Source organism: Taeniopygia guttata, chromosome 19 (assembly GCF_048771995.1).
Source record: "Taeniopygia guttata chromosome 19, bTaeGut7.mat, whole genome shotgun sequence".
NCBI lineage: Eukaryota > Metazoa > Chordata > Aves > Passeriformes > Estrildidae > Taeniopygia > Taeniopygia guttata.
In genome coordinates, this window is record NC_133044.1 from 5,300,525 (window position 1) to 5,321,536 (window position 21,012).

Sequence of the window (21,012 nt, forward strand, 5' to 3'; positions counted from 1 at the left end):
AAAGAAAGCACACCTGAAAAATGAAGCATAATTTGTGGAAAAAAATCAACAGGAAAAGTGTTTTGTACTTATCACCACAGCATTCAGAGCCTCTAGAACACTCAGCAGAATGGGATGTGATGGAGATTGTAAATTCACTTTGGAGAAAGAGAGCAGAAAATGGCAAATGCTGTCCCCTACCCAGAGAAGTGATATGGGTAAATTAAGCTGAAATATTCTGAATTCTCCATATTAAACACTGCAAGAGGAGAGAAAACACAAGTGGTGTAATACATAGGAGATATGCCAGCAAAAAAGTGAAAATTAAAAGGTTTTTATTGACTGATATGTTCTTCCTGAAAACTTCTTGAAATGTACAAACTGGACATTCAGAACTGATTTGTACATTCAGTATGTTACACTGATTCTTGGAGCCACTTGAGAGAGAGAGAGAGAATATTATTGTCACTTACAGGATGTTCACATCGTTGCAGACACCAAAAAGTGTGGATACATTCTAGCCTAAAAGTGAAACCAAAACAGAACTGGACACCATGGTACACAGAAATGCCAACCCCAGCTTCACACACCAACCCAGCCACGGGGACTGCAGCCCCCCTCTGAGTCTGAACCAGCACTGCTTATTAAATTCAACCCCTTTTCCCAGATTTTGGAGCTGTTTTGGGAGGGAAATGCTTTGGAGTGGATTGATTCCCTGCAGGGTGCTCAGGCAGTGTCTGTGGGGGAAGCGTGGCTCACCCTGTGTGGGATTCATTCCAGGGGGAGGTTCCACACAAAAGTGTGCTCAGAGACCCTGCAATGCCCCTTGCTGTCCAAAATCCATCCCCTGCCACACAGGATTATCCCAAATTAATGACTGCCTGCTTGGAAATGGAGATCTGTTGATTTCAGGCCTGTTCCACCAGCCAGGGGTGATTTCACAGCAACCCCAGAGCTGCTCGTTTCACAATTTGAAATGAAATTCTCATTTCTCCAGAGCTTCTCATTTCACTCCCACGTTTGTTTTGGAGTGCTGCAGTCATTAAATGCTCACAGCAATGCTGTTCCTGAGCTCTGGGCAGTGCCTGTGAAGCAGGAGATTTCAAATCCTGTAGGTCACACATTCCCTGGGGACCTGGCCCACAGATTTGAACTTGTTTTCAATTCACCAACCTTTTAATCACAGTCTTCTTCGTTTTTTTTTTCCCCCCTAAGAGGAGAAGGTCGTGGGTTCTGAAGAAAAGAGGTCTCTTTTATAAGCTCAATACAGTACTTTTATATTTCAGACTATGATATACAGTGTATACCATAAATTAAGACAAAAACTTGTCACTTCATCTATGTAGGCACAAGAAAATCAGTGACTTTACTGAAGTGGAGAAATCTTCAAGGGTATCATGATTCTGGACTCCATCTCCTGAATAAGGGGCACTGAAAAAAATGGAGAGAGGTTTTAATTTCACTGACAGAGTTCAGCACATTCAGTAATCACCCCTCTAGCACGGTGGTTGTGGGAAAAAATTACTTTATTATCATCTCTCTGCTCGTTTGAAGACAAATATTTCCATTCTTTTCACCAAAATGGAAGTGATCCCACATTTCTGTGGTGTAACTTCCTTTGAAATGTGGCCTGTGGAACCCAAATCTGACATGCTTGGCACACCTCTGGGAGTTTTGTTGTGACAGCTTTCTTTGATCTCAAAGATCTCCTGGCTTTTTGTTCCAAAGTCTAAATTCCCTTTTCCCAGCAATGCATTTAACAAGGCTCCTGTATTTCATTAAATATTCAAAGTAATCATTTAATATAAAGGTAAATTTCACCCCTGGCTCCCTAAATCTTTGGACAAGCATTTACATAAATCCATTCTTCCACATTCCTCAAAAATGCTGCTATAAAAATTCAGTATTAATGCAGTAAATTTTTAGCACTTGGGCAACTTTTCCATGTACACCCAGCTGCAAAATTCACTTTACAGCCCAGCGCAATGTCCCTCTGCTCCTTCACAGAATAAAAAGTGACACAGACACACATTTGCCCCTGAGATACAAAACTTTTTCCCCCAGTGGGATGTGCTGAGGAGCAGAGAGGGTGGCACAGCCCAAAGTCTGCCCCCAGCATTCCAGAGAAGTTAATGGGTTACCTGTGTAATAAACCAGTTCATCCCAGCCAGGTTTGTGCCACGCTGCATTCCTTATATCTTCCCTGGTTTGCAGGTCTTTGTAAGCTGGGAAAACAAGCACAAAATTACTCCTTTCCCTTCTGCACAGGAAGAAATCCCTTAAAAGAATTCCAAGGAGGAATTAGGAAGCTGGGAACAGCAGGAAGGAAAAAAAATCAGGAGTTTTCTGCCAGAAGGAAAAGTTCCCAGAGCAGCACAAACAGAAGGAGCTGGAGAAGACAGAAAATACCTGGGCACAGGTAAGACAATGCAGGGGCACAGCTCTACATGAGGGCTGCCAGATTGCTGAAAGAAAAAAATTCTGGATTGTTGGGATATGAATTAAAAACTGGGTCATTTCTAACAAATTATTGTTTTTCAAGTTGAAAAAACACTAAGGTGTTTATGAATATGAATGTACAGAGAGAGGCAAAACACCTCCGTGCAGGAATGGAAATAATGCCTGATTTTCCTTTCTGCAGGTGTGGGGAATGTGAGGCTTGAAATGAAACTGTGAAAAAACAGATTTCAGCATGAGCTGGGACAGCAAGGGCATGGCTGTGGGACTGAGAGCAAACACTGAGCTCCTAATGAGAAAGGGACAGCAGAAACTGTGGGAGAAACAGAACAAATCAGGAAATGTTCATTTCTTGTTTGGTGAAGAATAAATTTGTTTACACACAAGTTAAAAAAATTCAGAAAGCTAAGAAATTTAAAAAATTGGGAAAAAAAAATTACTCCAACTTTTAAGACATTTCCTTTGCCTTTTGTAAAAATATTTCCTCCTGGGCAAAGTGACTGGGTTGGCTGAGTGGGAGAAGAGAGCAGAGAAGAGGAATTTACCCCAGAGGTGATGGACCATGTAGAGCTGTCCAATCTGGGAGAAAAATCCCCCAACTGCTTCATTGCTGTCCTGTCGGAACCGAATCGCACGAGCCCTGCAGGGGAGCACAGAGACATCAGAGCCTGCACAGCTGGGCAGGAAATCAGGGAAAATGGGGAAAAAAACATTGGAAAATGGGGAAAAAACAGAGTGGAAGGGAAGCTGGAATGTTAAACTGAATTTATTGTGCACTTCAGTAATTAGAAGTAAGAAAAAAGCTGCATTATGCTTGTTTTCAGCGCTAAGTAATTGAGATTTACCTCTGTGTCTTGTTAGGATGCATTAAAATTGGAGGCTACATTTTGACTAAATTTTGGATTAATAATTTTTCAGCCAAATGCAGGATAAAGATAATTGCTGGCACAGTGTAAAGTAGCCTTTTATAGCTGATTTTATAACTAAATCCTTAAGTTTCAGTCATGTCAGCTTTGCCATATTAATTTTCCACAGATTTTGTGGTAGTGGAATACAACTTTTTATTCATGCAGATCTTTGCATAAATTAAGGTAAATATTTCTCTTGTTGTATCTTATAAAACAGATTTACTACCAGTAGAGATGTGCCTATTTTATTAAAAAAACCCTAAATTCAATTCAAATTACTGTAATTGAAAAAATGATATCAACAACAAGTCTGAAAATCTAAGTCCTCACCTTTGTCCAAATAATTGAAAATACTCCAAATTGTTTAACTATCAACCACTAGAATTGCAAGAACAGCGAGTGCAAATTGAAATAAGCTTACACTGGTTAAAAATAAGACAAAACCACAAGCATATAATCAATAGAAAACTGTCTGAAATACTTCTAACCCATATATTAAACTACAAATGTGCTGCTCAGCAGCTTTTCAAGAAGCAACTTGACTTTGAAACTCAAAGAGCCAAAATTTCAGCTGAAAGTGGCTTGGGGAAAAGTGAACCAAGTGTCCCAAAATAAGTGCCACTCTTCCCAAGCAGCTTTCTGCTGAAAATCCAGGTTTTTTGCAGCAAACTAAAAGGGTTTCGGGAAGCAAAGCCAAACCACAGAGGGTTGTTTGTGCACAAAATTCCTTTTTTTCCCCTCAGAGGGTCACAGGATTGTCTGACCAGGGGTGCAAGTGCAGCAGCAGCCCCTTAACTGGGGGTTTTTGGTGGCTTTGGTGCCACCCTGGCACCTCCTGTCCTGCTTTTTCTACACCTGCACCTCTCAACCAGGAGCACCACAGGGCTGAAGGCAACACTTACCTTAACTAATTAACACTTACCAGTAATTGCCCCATTCAATCATTGTTCCAGGCTGCAGAAACAAAACACACTGTTAAAGCTGCAGTTTAAAACAAAATATGATACAATTTTCACACCCTTTCTGCATGGAAAGCACCCTGTAATAACACAATCCCTTCCTGTGAGTGATAAGAATATTAAAATAATCTCTAATTGTTCTGTTTACCACCTCTTAGTCATCTCTGAAGCATCCCTCAAAACAACCACAGGGTTTCAGCCCTGCAGATTATCAGGATCTTGTTGGAGCCTGCCTTCACCTCAGACCCCACACTCTGAGAGCCAGCTTGGATAAAAACCAGATTTTTCAGATAAGCTCTGTTTGCCATAAAAACCTACCAAAGGTTTTAGGACAGCACAGAGCTTCAAAAATCAGAAAGAAATCAGATTTGGACTTACTCTGAGTTGGTAGGATCTCAGTTCATAAATATTAGGGCCATCTCTGGGAACAGGTTCATTCCAGAAGCTGAACTCCAGCAGGAGCTGGTTCTTCCTGGAGAGGAGCATGTTACCCCTCTCCTTACGGAATTCTGTGAATTCCTAAAAATTAACACAGCAAATGGGTCAATTTCTGCAACAACAAACAGCAGGACACCAGATGTGGCTTTGATTTGGGTTATTTTAAGGTTATCAGGCTTGTGGGACAGTGAAATGCTGAAAGGAATTTGAATTCTCCCCGGTGAATCTGAGAATTCCAAGGATTTACAGGTGAAATATTCAGGAATGAAACGTGAATGTGACAATAAATCCTTTCTCAAAGAGGTTTCTGGGCTTGTACAGGAAGGGATGAGACACTTTGCTATTTAAATCTGCTTTTTTTTATTTGCTCTGCCCATTCTTTGCTCGCTTCTGAGTAACAAAATCAGTATTTTTTACCTTATTTTGACGAAGTTTGCTCATGACCTCATTGAGAGCTGGGTAACCTCCCTCATATCTCCACAAATGAACTGAAACAGAGAAAATTTCAGTTTTTTCAGGGATGTCCCAGACTAGTGGTAAATCTTATGGAAAAATCACACTATAGAACGCTCTTCACACTACAAAATTACACAAAAATAGAAACCAGGCAGCAGATTTGAAAATAGCTTTTAATTAATAAAAGCACTACACATTGGATTATTTTAGGGATAATGGAATCATCTGCTTTTTGAAAGGGGTTCTCTTGGAAAATTTTGCAATTTACTCTGAGGGTAATAGGGGAATTTCTGAAAGGACTTTTTGTTGCCATGCTAGTAAGATGTGATGACTTGTTATGACTGTTATTGAAATTAAGATTCAGCTGAAGAGGATGACTTAGTTCCAAAAACGAGCTTTGTACCAATTTCATCTAAGAGCAGTAGAGGGGCAGATTTTCAGTTCAGTAAATTACTCCAGCACACAAGCAAGACACTTTCTGTAGGACATGAAAAACGATGCAAATGTTATTTCTGAGCTCAGCATGAATAAAAGCAGAAGAAAACTGAACATTTGCTGGGATTTCTCCTATAAAAACAATTCCAGTTTTTCAAAGCATTCACTCTTTAATAAATCAGAATAAACCCCTTTAATAAATCACAGAAAGATGTATTTACAAGCATTTAGTATAGAAAGGCAGTAATTTCACCTCACAGAAAAATAAAATCTATTTTCTGCCCTCTCAAGCAGCTCTGTGCCTTTTCCACAGACTGATGGGAGGCACCTCCCTGGGAGAGCAGATTTGATGGATCCACCTGATATTAACCCAGCACTGAACAAATCAAACCCCATTCAATCTGCTTTATTCCAGTGTTGCAAGAACATTTCTAAGGCAGGCTGGGGATGCTGTGACAGATCCAGCCTGTGTTCATCTGTTCCAAAAGCAGCCACTGGGACTTGCCTGAGGAATTCCCATTTCAATTGTCCTCATTCCCCAATTCCCCTTCAACTTCCAGGGCTGTTCTCAGCCATTGTTTGGTTCATCTGCTGTTAACTCTCTGCATTTGTTCAGTGTCAATACTGCCATATGCTGGCAGTGAAGGGAGAATTGATGTGTGCAGGAGTTTATTTTTTAATTAGGAAGCCACAGCACCGAGCCTGGCACAGCTCTCACAGAACCTCTATGGATTTGGATCTGTGGCTTCTCATTCCTTCCAATTCCCAGGGCATTTCTCAGGTTTTCTCTCTACACTGGGCTCTTTGGAGTTACCTCTGTAGCAGTTCTTCAGTCATGTCTAGTTCCAGTTTGTTTTCATAGTTAGGCAGTATCCTTGTATGAACATGAACAGAAAGGTTTTTACTTTCCACCAGTAAAGTATAATGTTAAGTTTACAATGCAGATGGTTTGGAATGATTTGCAATTCATTATCATTCATATTCATCAATTCATTATCATTCATATTTATCAATTACAGCCTGGAAGGCTGAGCAAAGCTTTTATACTGCCCAAGGAGGGACAAACTCTTGGCTTTGCAAGAGTCACCCAGAAATATCCAGGAGCTGAGCCCACAGGATTATATTTTACAAATATATCCCCAAAACCTGTTAATTTTACCAACCATCACCACCTGGAAAACACAAAAATACACCAACAACGAGACAAAACTGAAGGAATGAAGGCTCTGCTGTCCAACAAAAGCAAGCAGTGCACATTTAAGACAGCTGAGGAGTGATGCACACACTCCCCTCACTGCACACAGGGGGTTTGGGTGTCAGCAGAGATGATTTAAAAAGAAGAAACCTGCCAAGCACATGGGTTTACATTGTACTTCTATCTCCTACCAGCCTGATCTTGCTCTCCGTACCACGTGTTCCAAGTCCCCACCAGAGCACAAGGGTAGTGTTTTTCTTCATGAATCTTTGGCAGCACCTCTTGACTTGAAAACAAGGAACACACAGACACTGGGTTGCATTGCCTTCAGGGAGGCCACAGTTGATAAATGTATAACACAGCATCATGCTAGGAACATTCACAAGCTTTATTTTGCAGAGGAGAAAGCTGAAATAGCAAATTTTGCTATGCAGGGAGAAGGTGGCTACACCCCCATGGAGAATTAAGGTGAGTATCACAATTTTTTTGGAAATCTATAACAAAGATCTATAACATTTCTATAATATGTAATATTTACTGCATCTTTGGGTGCAGTAAATTAGGTGTATCTAAATAATTATGTCTGTCTAAAAGGTTATCCAACACATCAGGAAAACAAGTATCAGGATTTCTCACTGAAAACTCAGCCTACATAGGTGATTTGTTTGAGGCAAAGCTTTTCTTTGCTTGAGGAAAAGCTCCCCTCAAGGGGGGAGAACTCAGAAATATGAAAGCACACTCTTCTAAACCAGTTACAACTGCTGAGCTGAATGAATAAAAATAATTTGGTAAATGAAATAATGGCTGTAGCTCACAGTATTGCTTTTTGATTTCAGAAAATGCTCTTACTTTGAGGCAACTCACCCACTAATGAACAGTGGGACTGCCTTAAAAATACCTCCAACACAAAATTTCTGCCTGACTCTTCCCAGGATTTCTAACACTCTTTCAGACTTTAGAAGTGGCCCATATTAGCATGAGGAAATTAAGTTTTGCTGATTGCTGACTCAGTCAAGACAGTTTTCCCTGCACTGTGCCTTGATGAGTAAGTCAATTAGTCTGGTTGAACTCTGCCTTTTCTATTTCTCCCTGAATAATTACCCTTCTTCCTCAGTTTGGCTCACAGGCAATGAGTCTCTGCACAGTATCAGGAATAAAAAGTAGGCTGGGATGGGGCTGGGAGTCATTGGAGATGAGTTTTCCTCTGGTTTCTGCCACTGACTTTCCAGACAACCTTGAGCAAATCTCATTACCAATTTGTACCTCGACATTTTTTCACTAGCCAGTGTAAATAATATGATAAAATGACTCTCCAAGGATATTCGCAAGGATGTGTCACCACCAGTTCATTTTTGCAAAGCAGGATGAGATCCTGGAAAGGCAGCTTTGAAGAGGAATGGGAAATTATTGCATAATTCTACCATGTATTGTTGAAAATTAAAGAAAAAATGCCCACTGAACACCTTCTTTGATTTGATACAGAATTAACCTGTTCTTTTTTTCTTCTTTAGGGAGAGGCAGGAGGGAAATTCAGAGAGGCTTAATTTTGTTTATTACTTTATTCAAGTTGTCTCTTTGCCTGAAATACTTCAATTTGCTTTGGAAAGAATCAATCTAACTACAGATATTTCATCTGACTGCTGTCAGCAGTTTCTTTATTTGCTGTTTGTCTCTTTCCTTGAAAACAGAAATCTCTGCTTTCACTCAACATTAAGGCAGCTCATGAAATACTGCAGAGAAGTGATTCCCTGTCTTACATAATTGGACATGTTTATACTCAGCTTTTAAACAGCAAGCTGGCTGAATGCTTATTGTCCTTTACTGTGTATCTATTTTTTAAACAAAAAAAAAGCTAAAAATACCTCAACTGAATGTTATTCTAGTGGCTTTTTATGCTTCTATAGCAGCTCTGGGTTATCCAGCCCAACACAGAGGTGACAGATGAGCTGTGCTGCCACCCAGGAACAGCTGAGGACATGAACTGGGAGCTGGGACTTCCTCCCCTCCTTCCAGCCCAGCTCACACTTCAAAGTTGGTTGCAGAAAGGTGTTATTATGCTGAGAAGGTTTTTATTGTCAGTGAGAAAAGCACTGCTGGGTGCCAGGCTCGCTCCAGCCGCAAATTTAAACACACAGTTCTTTCAGGGCTCCAGAGGGGGGGATTGTGGAGACAGAAAAGGAGTAATATTTCTGCAGTTTTACTCTTAAAGCAGTCAATTTCAAATGTGAGTAATTCCTACGTGTTCTAAAGCTGTAACTTTTTGGGAAAGCTGTCCTAGAACTGCTCCCTCTGGAGGGAACCACCCCAGTGCAGAGACCCCATGCAAGATTTGTGTAACTCCTTGGGAGCAGCTCAGCAACAGGCCTTGTGCAGAGGGATATAAATGAGCTGAGAGGAAATCCACCCCTGGGTTTCTAACATCTGAGTTTAACACTGGGGTAGTTTTATTTAGCAGTGATCTCTCTTTCCTTCCAGTGTGCAGACAAAACTCATCCTCAACCTGGCAGCTGCAGTGGGAATGGCAACATTCCACCTCTCCCTGCAGGGATCAGGAACTTTAAGACCACTCAGGGAAGGGGGAGAGCTGCTCCAGCAAATGTCACCAGAGCTCTCACGACAGGAATCATCCTCAACTGCAGCTCAGGAAATGGCAACGCCAAGACAGAGGTGGGGTGAACTGACTACAGGACTTTTTGCTCTTTCATAGGATCTATTTAATACAAAATCCTAAAAAAGCAGAATTTTTGTCACCTCCCCTCTACATCACTATGATGTCTGCCAAATCAACACGTCTAAAAGATGAAAAGAGAGCTCCCCACTTACCAGAGCTTGTTGTAGGCCTCTAGACATTCAGGTTTGACATTGTGAACTGCAACAACAACAACAAGAGGGCGGTGAGGCGGGCAGGGGCAGAGGGAGGAGAGGTGCTGGGAGCACAGAGCCACTACTCACACTGCAGTTTGTACAGGCTGCTGGTCTCTCTTTTGGCCAGGAGGTTGGAGTGGGCATCTTTCCTGGGATCCACCTTGCGCACGAAGAGGGATTTTAACCAGCTGTCCTCGCGGGCGCTGCGGGCAGAGCAGCCCAGACCCCTGCAGGGAACAAGGACAGCCCTGAGCCCCCTGCAGGGAACAAGGACAGCCCTGAGCCCCCTGCAGGGAACAAGGACAGCCCTGAGCCCCCTGCAGGGAACAAGGACAGCCCTGAGCCCCCTGCAGGGAACAAGGACAGCCCTGAGCCCGGCGTGGCCACCAGGCAGGCAGGGCAGGCAGCACAGAGCTAACCTTGAACACACTAGTGGCAAAAAACAGAGCTATGGCTGTCACAGCACTCAACAATGGAGTCTTGAAGGGAAAGTCAAGCTTGTCTTTAGGAAGGCTACTAAAATTCTTTCCAGGTGTTCAGAAAAATTGTGATTGTAATGTATTTCTTTAAGACTACTTAAGACTAAGACCACTTAAAATAATAATGACTCTTTGAGGTCTCAGGGAAGAGCCTTCAATATGCTGGTTAGTGATCAATGTGGCAGGTTAATTTGAGTAACCGAGAGCAACTGGAAAAGCACAATCAGAAATTAGCACAACGTCCACTTGCACGCTGCTGAAACTTCCCAGTCTCTCCCAGCGAGGTGGCTCATCCCCAGTGAGATTTATCATTTCACTTGACATTATTATATTATCTAGATATTATTATATTTTCTCACGAGACATTAGAAATTAACATTTCACAGACAGTTATCCACTGTTGGATTATTTCCTTTTTTGACTCAGAGATAGGGCAACTGAGAGGTGTTTTAAAAACTTTTATTCTATTTTCTGTCTCATGTGAAGAAAGAGACAGAAATGTTGAGACAGAAAGAGACCGACAATATGTTATAATATGATGCTATAATTAATTATATAACTGTAATATATTATAATATATAATTAATATATAACATAATGCTATAATGATGTTATAATTCACGCCATCACAATAAGAAGCTATTTTTTAATGACAATACATTATAAGCCTAATTACATTATAATTATAATTACATATAATATAAATATTATAAAATAATTATTACATTACAAGTTTCCTGCCCTATCAGCTTTTGCCACACATGCTGTAGATTAAAGCCAATAATCTAAAATTATCCCTCATGGGTCCCACTACAATGCATTTTTCATGGTTCTATTTCTCTAAAGTGTCCAGTCTTATTTGCAAGGCCATCCTTTGAAACTTATTTCTTGTTCCCTTTCTCTTTCAACAATGTCTGTTCTATTTTATGGCATTTCTAAGTCAGCATTTCTTATCTCAAAGTTTGCATATGGATGCACACTATGAGAGTCTTCTGCCAGGCTTTGAGAATTCTCTACAAATCCATTTCCCACATTTCCCCCTCTCTCTTGAACAGAAAAAACTTCTCTTATGGCCTTGTTCATCATTTGCTGTGCACAGTGAAGCACACAAGGTGCTAACACTGTCACTATAACAATTAATGTTTATAAAATCTTCCATCAAACTTTAAAAATTCTCTACAAACCCTAGTCCCACAATCCACATTATCCATGGTTATTCCCTGTGCAATGGCTGCTTCTCCTGCCTATTTATCCTCTTTTTAACCCATTATTTTTGCCCAGGGCTGGGTCTGGCCCGGTGTAAACAGTCAGGAGTGAAAAAGAGCAAAAAACGTGCAGAAGGAAAACTGCACAGTGTAAAAGGGAAAGGAAGTGCCATATGTTCCTGTGCTCCTTAAAGACAGCTCTACAAAAGGGAAAGGGAAATGTCTTTCAAGAGGAAAAATAGCATGAAAGACTGATTTGGGAAAGAGGATGAGTGGTAGGAAATAACCAGCCAGGAAACATTTCAATTCCAGATTGCAGCGACACACAGGGACACAGAGCCAGGCTCTCTGTACAACATCCACATTGCCCCTGCCTCCAAACATAACATTTTCACTGTCTTTTCTTATCTAATCTTTGTTCAGCTTCTCCAAGTACACTTTCAAAATAGTGTCACCTCCCTTTACATCACAGCACACAGACTGTGTTTTTTTAAGTGATGTGTTAAAGGAATTATTCCTCTTTTCCAGAGACCAGGACAAGGAATCTGATGCATTTAACTGATCCTCTACAATGTCTGACAAGTTCAAAAGGTTTTGCTTCTTTCTCTTCCTTCAATTTGCCTTTTTTGACAGCCTCATAGTAGCCACGGTGAAGAAAATTAATTCTGTCACAAGCTTGTCCTGAAATACTAAAATATTAAGTGTGGCATTTGTAGCACATATATTTATTTCTAAGGTGGAAATCTCAGCCTTCTCCTATCTCAGATGTCAATTTTTCACCCCTAACTACTGATCTGTGGATCCAGAGGACAGCTGGACCTCCAGGCCAAAGCTTTCTACCAGGAAAAAAAAAATAGGGAAAGAAAATCTCAATTTCCTTTGGGAAAATATCCCCTAGGACACACCTGTATTGCACAAAAGCATTTTTTACAACAATCCACCTTTTAATCCCAGTGTCAGAAAAGAACATAATGACCTGGTTCTGCCCGTGGAAGCAGGATAGAGGAGAGAGAAAGTATTGCACAGCAGAGAAACAACCACCACAGCTGAGATGACCTTCAGCACAAAGAAAATAATGTCTAAATCTTGGTGTGTTTATTGAAAATGGTGCCTTCCCTGCTCTGGGCACACACACAAACATGAGGCTGTGCTAAGCAGCTATTCCTGAGGGCAGGCATTTGAAGGGCATTTCATGATAAGGCTGCTGCTGGAGTGGAGCTTTCTCTGAGCTCAGAGAATCCCACCTCAGAAATTCAAGTTTTGTTTGAAAAAGCTCCCTCAAACTAAGCTCTCACTGGCTCCAGGAGGCAGAAGTCAAGCCCTGCAATACTCAATACCTGTAAACTCTCATTTTAAACCATTCCCTCCCCTTTATTAAACAAAGTTAGCAAAGTAATATTTAGAAAACCCATCTACAAGGATCATTGTTTGCAGCAAACTTTGAAGAGGAAAAAGAAATAATCCTGATACTTTTTTGTGAACTCCATCAGCAGCAGAAATAAGCTGGAGCTACAGGAATTAACTCTGAAAAGTAAATGTCTTTGCTATTAGGAGAATCTCATGACTTGAATGTTAAACTGCACCTAAAACTGGAGGTATGGTTAATTTTCAAAACAATGACATGAGTAATACTTTACATGTATGGAAAATCTTTTCCCCAGCAGCTGTAAAGCTCCTCATGAGCACTGCCTGACAAATCACAACTAAATATACACCTCACACAGAACAAAGGTAACAGGCTGAGTTTATTATCACTGCACCCAAACTGAGATTCAAGGGCCTGACTTTTAATCAATATCCTAAAATACCACTGAACCAAGAAGCCCTGAATTGATCACTGATTCAATTTTTGGGGCAATCTGTACCCAAAATTAGCTCTGGAGGAGCAGGGACTGAATTCAGGTCTTTCAACAGCTGTGAGCATCAACTTGGTCTTTGAGAACTTGTCATCAAGTTCTCAAGCTGCAAATATTAACCGTGGGCCTTGCTTTCCTGCTGCAAAGGTTGGGCTCTGAACACGAAAGGCTAACACTGAATTGCTTGTTTAGATTAGATTAAAAATCTCACGGAAAACACCTTTTTACACTTAGCACAAAACATAACCTGGGTGGGACACACCAGGTCAAGTATTTAGATTTTGTAGTAACCCAAATCTACCTGGAAGAGTAAGAAAACCAACTTTTCTATCTTTGACAGCTTTTGATCTGTGGTCTAAACAAAGTTTATTTGCAACTAAAATACGCAAAAAACATGCAGGTAAAACTTCACAACATATTCCCCGAACAGCTGCTTGCAGGGATGTTTGTTCTAAAGCTTGAAGCAGCAGCTTCAAAGAAAGGGAGGAAAAACTGTGTAGATCCATCCCAGCTTGGGAATTCCTGTGTTTCCATCACCCTGTGCCCGCTTCCTGCACCTGGGAGGTGCCCCCAGGAGCTGTGTGTGTGTATGAATGCACCTCGGGCACCCTTGCACACAGAAATACAAATCTCTGCACCCCAAAACTTGCGGGATGTGCCTCTCTGTGTGCCCTAGCACCGGGAGAAGGGTGCAAAGCCCAGCTCCCATGGGAAGCACGGAAACACCAGCCGTGGCCGTGGATGGTGAAGGCAGGAAGATGTCGGGATGTGCAGCCACGCAGCCCATCCCTGGGCAAACAGCGATTTGGGGCTGTGCACGCTGACAGGAGCCGCTGCTGGCTGTGCACCCTGTTGCTCGGAGGAGTTGGAGGGACAGCGCGGTGCGTGTTTCAACACGGGAACACCGGTGTGAGGGCGGCTGGGCACCCCCAGAGCCGCGGGGTGCCCGCTCCGTGCGGGGGTGCCCGTGAGGGGAAAGGCTCTGCGTGCCCCCCGAGCACCGGCGGCCATCCTCCCACCCAGGGGCGGACTCGCGGGAGGGAAGGAAGGGGCCGGCCTTGCGGCCCGTGACCTTGAGGGACGCCCCGCCGCTCGCACCGCCCGCCCCAGGCCCGGCCGCTGCCCCGCCGGCGGGGCGCCATTTCCAGCCTGGCAAGGGGACGCTCCGCGCGGCGGGGCGCAAGGTGGCTCGGGCGGCGTGCAGCTTCCCGCGGCGGCCCCGTCCCGCCCGCCTCGCCCCCCTCAGGGCTCACCTGAGGGCAGGCCCGGTGCCGGGCTGCAGGCGCGGCACGGCGGGCGCTCCCACCAGGCTCCCCCGCAGCAGCACTCGCGCCGCCATCTTGCTCCCGCCGCCTCCCTCCTGGGCCGGGGGCTGCGGCCACGCCCCCTGGCGGGCAGCGCCGCCCGCGCATGCGCGGCCCGCGACCCCCTCACGGCCCCTCAGCTGAGGGGGGACCCCAGCCCCGCTTTGGGGGGACCAAGTCGGGTTTAGGGGGACCCGTCCCAGCTTTGGGGGGACGAAGTTGGGTTTAGGGGGACCCCGCCCAGCTTTGGGGGGACCAAGTCGGGTTTAGGGAGACCCCAGCCCCGCTTTGGGGGGACCAAGTCGGGTTTAGGGGGACCCCAGCCCCGCTTTGGGGGGACCAAGTCGGGTTTAGGGGGACCCCAGCCCCGCTTTGCGGGGACCAAGTCGGGTTTAGGGGGACCCTGCCCAGCTTTGGGCACCGCTGCTCAGATATAGGGGACCCAGCTCTAGTTTTGGGGTTCCTCAGCCTCGGTTTAGGGGGACCAAGTCGGATTTGGGGGCACCAAGTCGGCTTTAGGGGGAACCATGCCCCGGTTTGGGAACACCTACTCAGACGTAGAGGAACCCCAGTCCTGCTTTGAGGGGACCAAGTAGAGTTTAGGGGAACCCTGCCCAGCTTTGGGGACCGCTATTCAGATATAGGGGACACAGCTCTAGTTTTGGGGTTCCCCAGCCTCGGTTTAGGGGGACCAAGTCAGCTTTAGGGGGACCCTGCCCAACTTTGGGGACCGCTACTCAGATACAGGGGAACCAGGTCTAGTTTTGGGGTTCTCCAGCCTTGGTTTGGGGGGGACCAAGTCGGATTTGGGGGGAACCATGCCCCGGTTTGGGAACGCCTACCCAGATGTAAAGGGACCCCAGTCCCGGTTTGGGGGGACCAAGTTGGGTTTAGGGAGACCCTGCCCATTTTTGGGCACCGCTACTCAGATATAGGGGAACCAGTTCTGGTTTTGGGGTTCCCCAACCTTGATTTGGGGGGGACCAAGTCGGATCTGGGGGTGATTTCCCAGCCCCAGTTTGGGAACACCTACTCACATGTAGAGGGACCCCAGCCCTGGTTTGAGATCTATCTGCATTTGGGGGGACCCCAGCCACAGTTTTGGGGTATCCCCAGCCTTGTTTAGGTTTACCCAAGCCCCAGTTTGGGGAGGAACCCACTTGGACTTATCAAGACCCTCCAGCCCCAGTTAGGGGGACCCTGGGCTCAGTTTGGGGCGACTCCAGTCTCGGGTTGAAGTCCCCCAGTCAGATTTAGGGGACTCCCAGCCCTGGTTTTAGGGGACCCAGTTGGATTTAGGGGACTCCCAGCCCTGGTTTTAGGGGACCCAGTTGGATTTAGGGGACTCCCAGCTCTGGTTTTAGGGGACCCAGTTGGATTTAGGGGACCCCCAGCCCTGGTTTGTTGCTCTCCCAGTACGTTTTTCACTCGCTGGCTGCTGACGGGTTTTCCTCACACTCTGCTCCGCTGTACTCAGAGATATTTTGGCTGAGGAGGAGGTGTGTGCTGGCACTGAATTCTTAAATCACTTAAAATTAAGGATAAAGGGATAATTAGGGTAATAATTAAAGGGCAGTTCTAAAAGCAACAAGCCAATAAACACAGAAAGCAGTCAGTGACTAATCCTTATCATTCCCTGTAACACCTATAATGATTCTATCTTGGCCCTATAAACTTTCCCTTCCCATTTTATGACTTTTCTATCAGCACTTTCTGAGACTAATCCAGAAGACAACACATATGATGTGCTTTAACATCACAAAAGTACAATCTTTGTACTTTAAAACAATTTAACCTACAATTGGCATCACTCTATTAAATAACACAGTCTGATATGTAATTTGGTTTTAGTGACATTTTGATCTGACAGTGTGGCAAGTTCTTGAGAAACCCTCCTGGAGCCTACACTGGAAAAATTATAAACTTCTGTGATGAATCAATCTTATAGGAAAAAAAAAATGGCATTTTCACAGCTACTCAAGAGAAATCACAAGACAAGAAAATATTTACTCCCCTAATTAGATGTAGATGCAACCTATTAAGCAAACAGGAAAGCTTTTCAATTTTTTATAATTATCTAGTTATCAGAACACTTATATTCCAAATATTGAGGGTCAATTTCTGCTTGGATACAGCTTCAATGCATTTCCTATAGCCCAGGACCAAATTCTACCCTGTATCCAAGTTCTCCCAATCTCTGCTTGGATGAAGTTCCACATTTTGCATTCACCTGGGCAGGAATCAAAGCTCAGGTTTTTCCTTTGCTTTGATCAGCCAGCTCCAATTCCTGAGGAATTTACATAAACCTAAACCTCTGCCACAAACAAGAAAAACCCTACAGCCACATGCTTAAGGCACTTCCTCAACCTCAGAGCCTGTGCCCACAGAATTTCACACAGAGACATTTCAGTGAAAGTTTCTTGACATCCCACATGAACACTGGCATTCAAAGAGCAGCATTTTTTGCTTTGAAGCACCAAAGGAACTTTAAGGTTTTCATTCCTGTTCTCCCAAATCATTTGCTGAGTTCAGTCAGGCTTTTTAGGCAGCCAGAACTGATTTTGTGCAGGAAGTTAAAGGGAAAATGATCCTTAATAATCTGACAACAGCACAGAACACAACTGGAAGCTACTCAGTTGCTTAAAGTAAGATATTTTAGGTCAGAGGCTAAGATTTTAAGTCTGATACACCTTGTTGTGCTTCTGATCCTAAAGACCAACGGACACTTTGGAAAGGATTTCTCACAGCTCTCATATCCCACTCTCTCCTCCCACACTGCCAAATTTTGAGGCAGATGCCCTTTTAGATCCAAAGTCAGAACAGCTGCAGGCTCTCATCTTGCTGTATGTCCTGGAGGAGAGGACATGAGATCCCCAGAGCTGTAGCAGGATAAAATCATATTTCATCACTAACTCCTCGTGCCTTTAACTCCACATTAAAACATGCAGCAAACCAGCACCTCTAGCTCCCCAAAATGTGTTATTTTAATTAGCTTTTCTGATGAGCCTAAATCACTTTTAGACTTTGTATTCCCATCAGCTCCCCTGTCCTGCTGGTAAAGCTCAAAGAGATCCAGCTCTCCCAGCATGAAATTCTGCCTTTGCACAGGGGACAGAGCCAACCACACTAAGCTGCCCAAAGCTTTGATTCTCACCTCTCTGCCACTAGAAAGGCAAAGGGCTGTGTTTTTGTTAGAGTTTGGAAGTCAGAAGGCACTGTAAGAGGAAATAAGGACACAAGCATGCAGCTGATTGTAAAATTCTACACTTCCTTTCAAAAGCTTTAATAGCACCATCTCCAGTAACCCTACAAACCACAAAAGACTGCCTGAAATACAGAACAATCAAATAATATAATGACCCTCCCACCAAAATTAAACATCACACAGTTGTAGTCTTGTCTTAACACAGAGAGGTCATTCGAGGAGGGCAGCTGCCTTTGGGAACTGTCACTGGGGCAAAACTACAGGCAACAAAATGAAGTGTGAACACTAAACTTGAATTTTTTTTCTGTATTTTCATTCAAAGCTCCAGGTGCCCATCAAACTGCAACATCTCTTTGCATAAGCAACTACATTTCCTATTTATTTTAACTACAGATTTCACTGAAACATTTAACTTATCACAGCAGGGCCTCAAACATCCCTGACAGAGAGAGACAAAAGCTGGAAGCCCTCTGCTTAAAATATTTCCCCCACTATTTGTCTGTTGAACAAACTTTAAGTTCCTGAAGTTTCTCACTTAGATAGGTGGTATCTGCCTCGGTGAGATTTTCTGAATCTGAGAGGTTTTCCAGGAATCTGGTTCCTGCACAGGGCTTTCCTGTGATGGGATCTATGACATTGCCAACCTTGAACACAATTTCAGCCAGTTCGTGTTTCACGTGTTTGCTCCTTCTCTCAGGCAGAGCTTTCAGAAGAACAATGTCTCCAACAACACACTGCTGCAGTGGGTCATGGGCAAAATAGGTTTTTCTTTTGTTAAAGAACTGTAAAAGGAACAAAAAGAATAATAACAATAATAAAAAAAGAAACCTTGGTATTATATTTCAAAGGTACGTGATGGTTAAATATATATAATTAATATAAAATAAATTTCACTAAAGTCTTATGTATCTTTTAAAGTGAGATTCAGTTTGGATCATGAAGAGAAATGCAACTATGCACTCTACAGGTTCTCCACAGAAAGCACACAGCACTGCTGTTCCCAATCTCTTCTCAGCACAGTGTTGCCAACTGAGCCTGGAGAAAGGAGATGGGGAAGAAAAACCTCTGAAATCTGTATTTTGAAGTTTTTTATGTGAGAGTTCTCTTACTGAAATAATTTTTTTTCCACATAAAAAGTCTTTTTTTTTCTTATTAGAACAGCAGAGCTCAGAATTTTTTTATGAAATAGATTAGGTTAAGAAATAAAGAAAGGTCCTTCTATTGGATAAAATATTGACATGGGCTGCACAAGACCCATTTTCCAATCCTGACTCTATCCTTAACCTTTTGGTTACCAAAAGCAATTTATTCTACCTCCATGTACCACTGTTTCCCTATTTAAAATGGAGAAAATAAAATTTTTAAGCTTCCTGTTTGAAGTGCATCGATAAGGGATAAATCCAAGATCACAGGAATGTTACAATTATACATACAGAAAAAACAGCCATGAATTTTATTGTACAAGTGACTAATAAATTGTCAAGTCTCCAAAGCATGCTCCACATCGACATGAAAAATTAAATCTAAGTGTGAAACAACAAAAGCTTACCTTCCCAAAAAGATCAAATGAAGTGCATTAACGAGGCACTTCAAAGAAATACATTTAGCAGGTAATTTGTAAGTCCTACCACTCACTGCTTTTCATCCTTTGCCATCATCCCCACAGCCAGATCCTTAAGGAGTTTGATTTGTAAAGAGTCATCAAAACTTTTAAGAGTTGAATCAGCAGAATATTCCTCCACAAAATACAAAACCCACCAGGCAAGAGAATTTGGTGTTACCTTTAGCAAGTAGGGATCCAGCACGAGCCTTGTCACTCTCACTTTGGCAGTTTTCTGCATTTTGGTCCCAATGACTTTCCCCACTATCCATTTTGCATGGACAGCTCCACGTGGTACAGACATTGTTCAGCTATGGTCATGCAGTGCCTGGCAGCAAGAAAAGCAGATGTGTTATTGTAACAAAGTAAAAAATTTGGGTTTTTTTCACTTTTACGCTTTCTGATCAATACCAAAACTTTCCTTATTTTAGGCTAACGGCTTCATTAGGTCATTTTGTTGGAAGAACAGTTCAAAACTCCATTTATTGCACTAGCTCAGCCTTTTGGACAATACAGAAGGGATGTCACCATGCCCTTGCTATCAGTAACAATTCCTTCAGGACAGCAGTAAAACTGGAGAGAACAGCGTGAGGAGGAGACCTTACCCCACAAAAAATTAATCATCCCAATTGTCACAAACACAACAGAGAAAAGCATAGCTGTGGAAATTATTCATTTAACTCACAATCCAGCAGCTGTTTTGGCTGGAAACCTGTTCATCAGAACAGAGTGCAGCCAAACAAAGGAGCAGCCTACAGCTTTTGTTCAAAGGCATTTGCTTCTGTGCCTCTCGAGCTGATGAAACCTAAGGGACGTAATGAGCTTCTCAAGCCATAAATGACACATCAAAGAGCTGTCTGATCTATATAGTACATGTGTTTGCTTTCCAGGTCTTTCCTGCAAGTAAATTATATTCCATTACCTTATTTGGTTTAATTAGGGAGAGCTTTCTGTACCACTCTCGCAAGAGTCAGGGGAAAAGCCAACAGACGACTTGAATCAATATCAAAACTGATGGAGATTAATGACCATTTTCTCTCCTACTCAGATACATTGTTAAGCACAACCAACACCTGTGAACTCTCCATGCCTCCCAGTTTGCAAGACACTCGCTTTGATGTCCCAACACATCAAAAGCAGAGTTTAGGGATACAGGGATACAGCCATAGGAGGAAACTTCAGCAAATACTCGGGGGCTGCTTTTCCCACGGCGAACTCAGCTGTGGGAGCTCAGGGCTGGAAAGAATCAGCGTGGGGGGCCCTCCTGCACCTCATGGCAGCCATGCGTGTGCAGCACGGGCAACACCCAGGGATAAAAGAAGAAATTGGAGAGAGAGAGAGCGAACGAGCCCTGACCCCTCCACCCCCCCACAGCGCTCCGCGCTAGGCCCTGCAGGCCAGCAGGGCCGCGCAGGCAGCGGGGCTCAGCCAGGCGGGTCATGCAGCACCCAGAGAGCAGCGTGGCACAGGGGAACCCGCACAGGGGAGCCCCCACAGGCGAACCCCGGCCCCTCTCACCGCCGCTGCCGCCGCCGAGGCTCGGGGCCGGGAGGAGACGGGCCCGGAACGGGCGGCGCTGAGTACGGAAGCGCCGCGCGGCGGGAAGGGGCGGGGCCAGAGGGGGCGGGGCCAAGGGGGCGGGGCTTCCGAGGGTATTTAAAGGCGCGCGCC

The 21,012-nt window shown here is 43.7% G+C and overlaps 2 protein-coding genes and 1 long non-coding RNA gene across 5 annotated transcripts; 1 reads left to right on the top strand and 2 right to left on the bottom strand.

Annotated features, from left to right (window-relative positions):
• Window positions 1-297: 297 nt before the first annotated feature.
• NIPSNAP2 (nipsnap homolog 2) lies at window positions 298-14,635 on the bottom strand. 2 transcript variants are annotated; one of them, XM_041719993.2, is made up of 10 exons: window positions 14,486-14,635; window positions 9,780-9,919; window positions 9,651-9,696; window positions 7,019-7,113; window positions 5,159-5,229; window positions 4,682-4,822; window positions 4,267-4,298; window positions 2,982-3,076; window positions 2,121-2,204; window positions 298-1,410 (listed from the first exon to the last, which is right to left on the bottom strand). In XM_041719993.2, exons 1-10 carry the CDS (start codon window positions 14,569-14,571, stop codon window positions 1,346-1,348), a joined length of 855 nt encoding a protein of 284 aa, XP_041575927.2. In that variant the 5' UTR covers window positions 14,572-14,635; the 3' UTR covers window positions 298-1,345. The 2 variants fall into 2 exon arrangements, with proteins under 2 accessions (XP_041575927.2, XP_072793322.1); XM_072937221.1 differs by having other exon boundaries at window positions 9,780-9,949; window positions 14,486-14,625.
• On the top strand, window positions 2,199-8,694 carry LOC140685283 (uncharacterized). Of its 2 annotated transcripts, none has more exons than XR_012058663.1 (2): window positions 2,199-2,398; window positions 2,621-8,694. It is a non-coding gene; the product is annotated as an uncharacterized lncRNA (long non-coding RNA). The 2 variants fall into 2 exon arrangements; XR_012058664.1 differs by having other exon boundaries at window positions 2,934-8,694.
• MRPS17 (mitochondrial ribosomal protein S17) lies at window positions 9,449-20,928 on the bottom strand (the record flags this gene model as incomplete). The annotated part of the gene is given in 4 exon segments (NM_001245412.1): window positions 9,449-9,460; window positions 18,033-18,523; window positions 19,523-19,669; window positions 20,860-20,928. Coding segments are annotated over 2 exon segments (414 nt in total). The 5' UTR covers window positions 19,646-19,669; window positions 20,860-20,928.
• Window positions 20,929-21,012: the final 84 nt, after the last annotated feature.

Coding starts and splice junctions, on each gene's coding strand:
- NIPSNAP2 (XM_072937221.1), bottom strand. CDS start 14,571: ATGGCGGCGCGAGTGCTGCTGCGGGGGAGCCTGGTGGGAGCGCCCGCC. Junction 9,950..14,485: donor GGCACCGGGCCTGCCCTCAG/GTGAGCCCTGAG, acceptor TGTTCCCTGCAG/GGGGCTCAGGGCTGTCCTTG. Junction 3,077..4,266: donor ATTGAATGGGGCAATTACTG/GTAAGTGTTAAT, acceptor GCTCCCCTGCAG/GGCTCGTGCGATTCGGTTCC.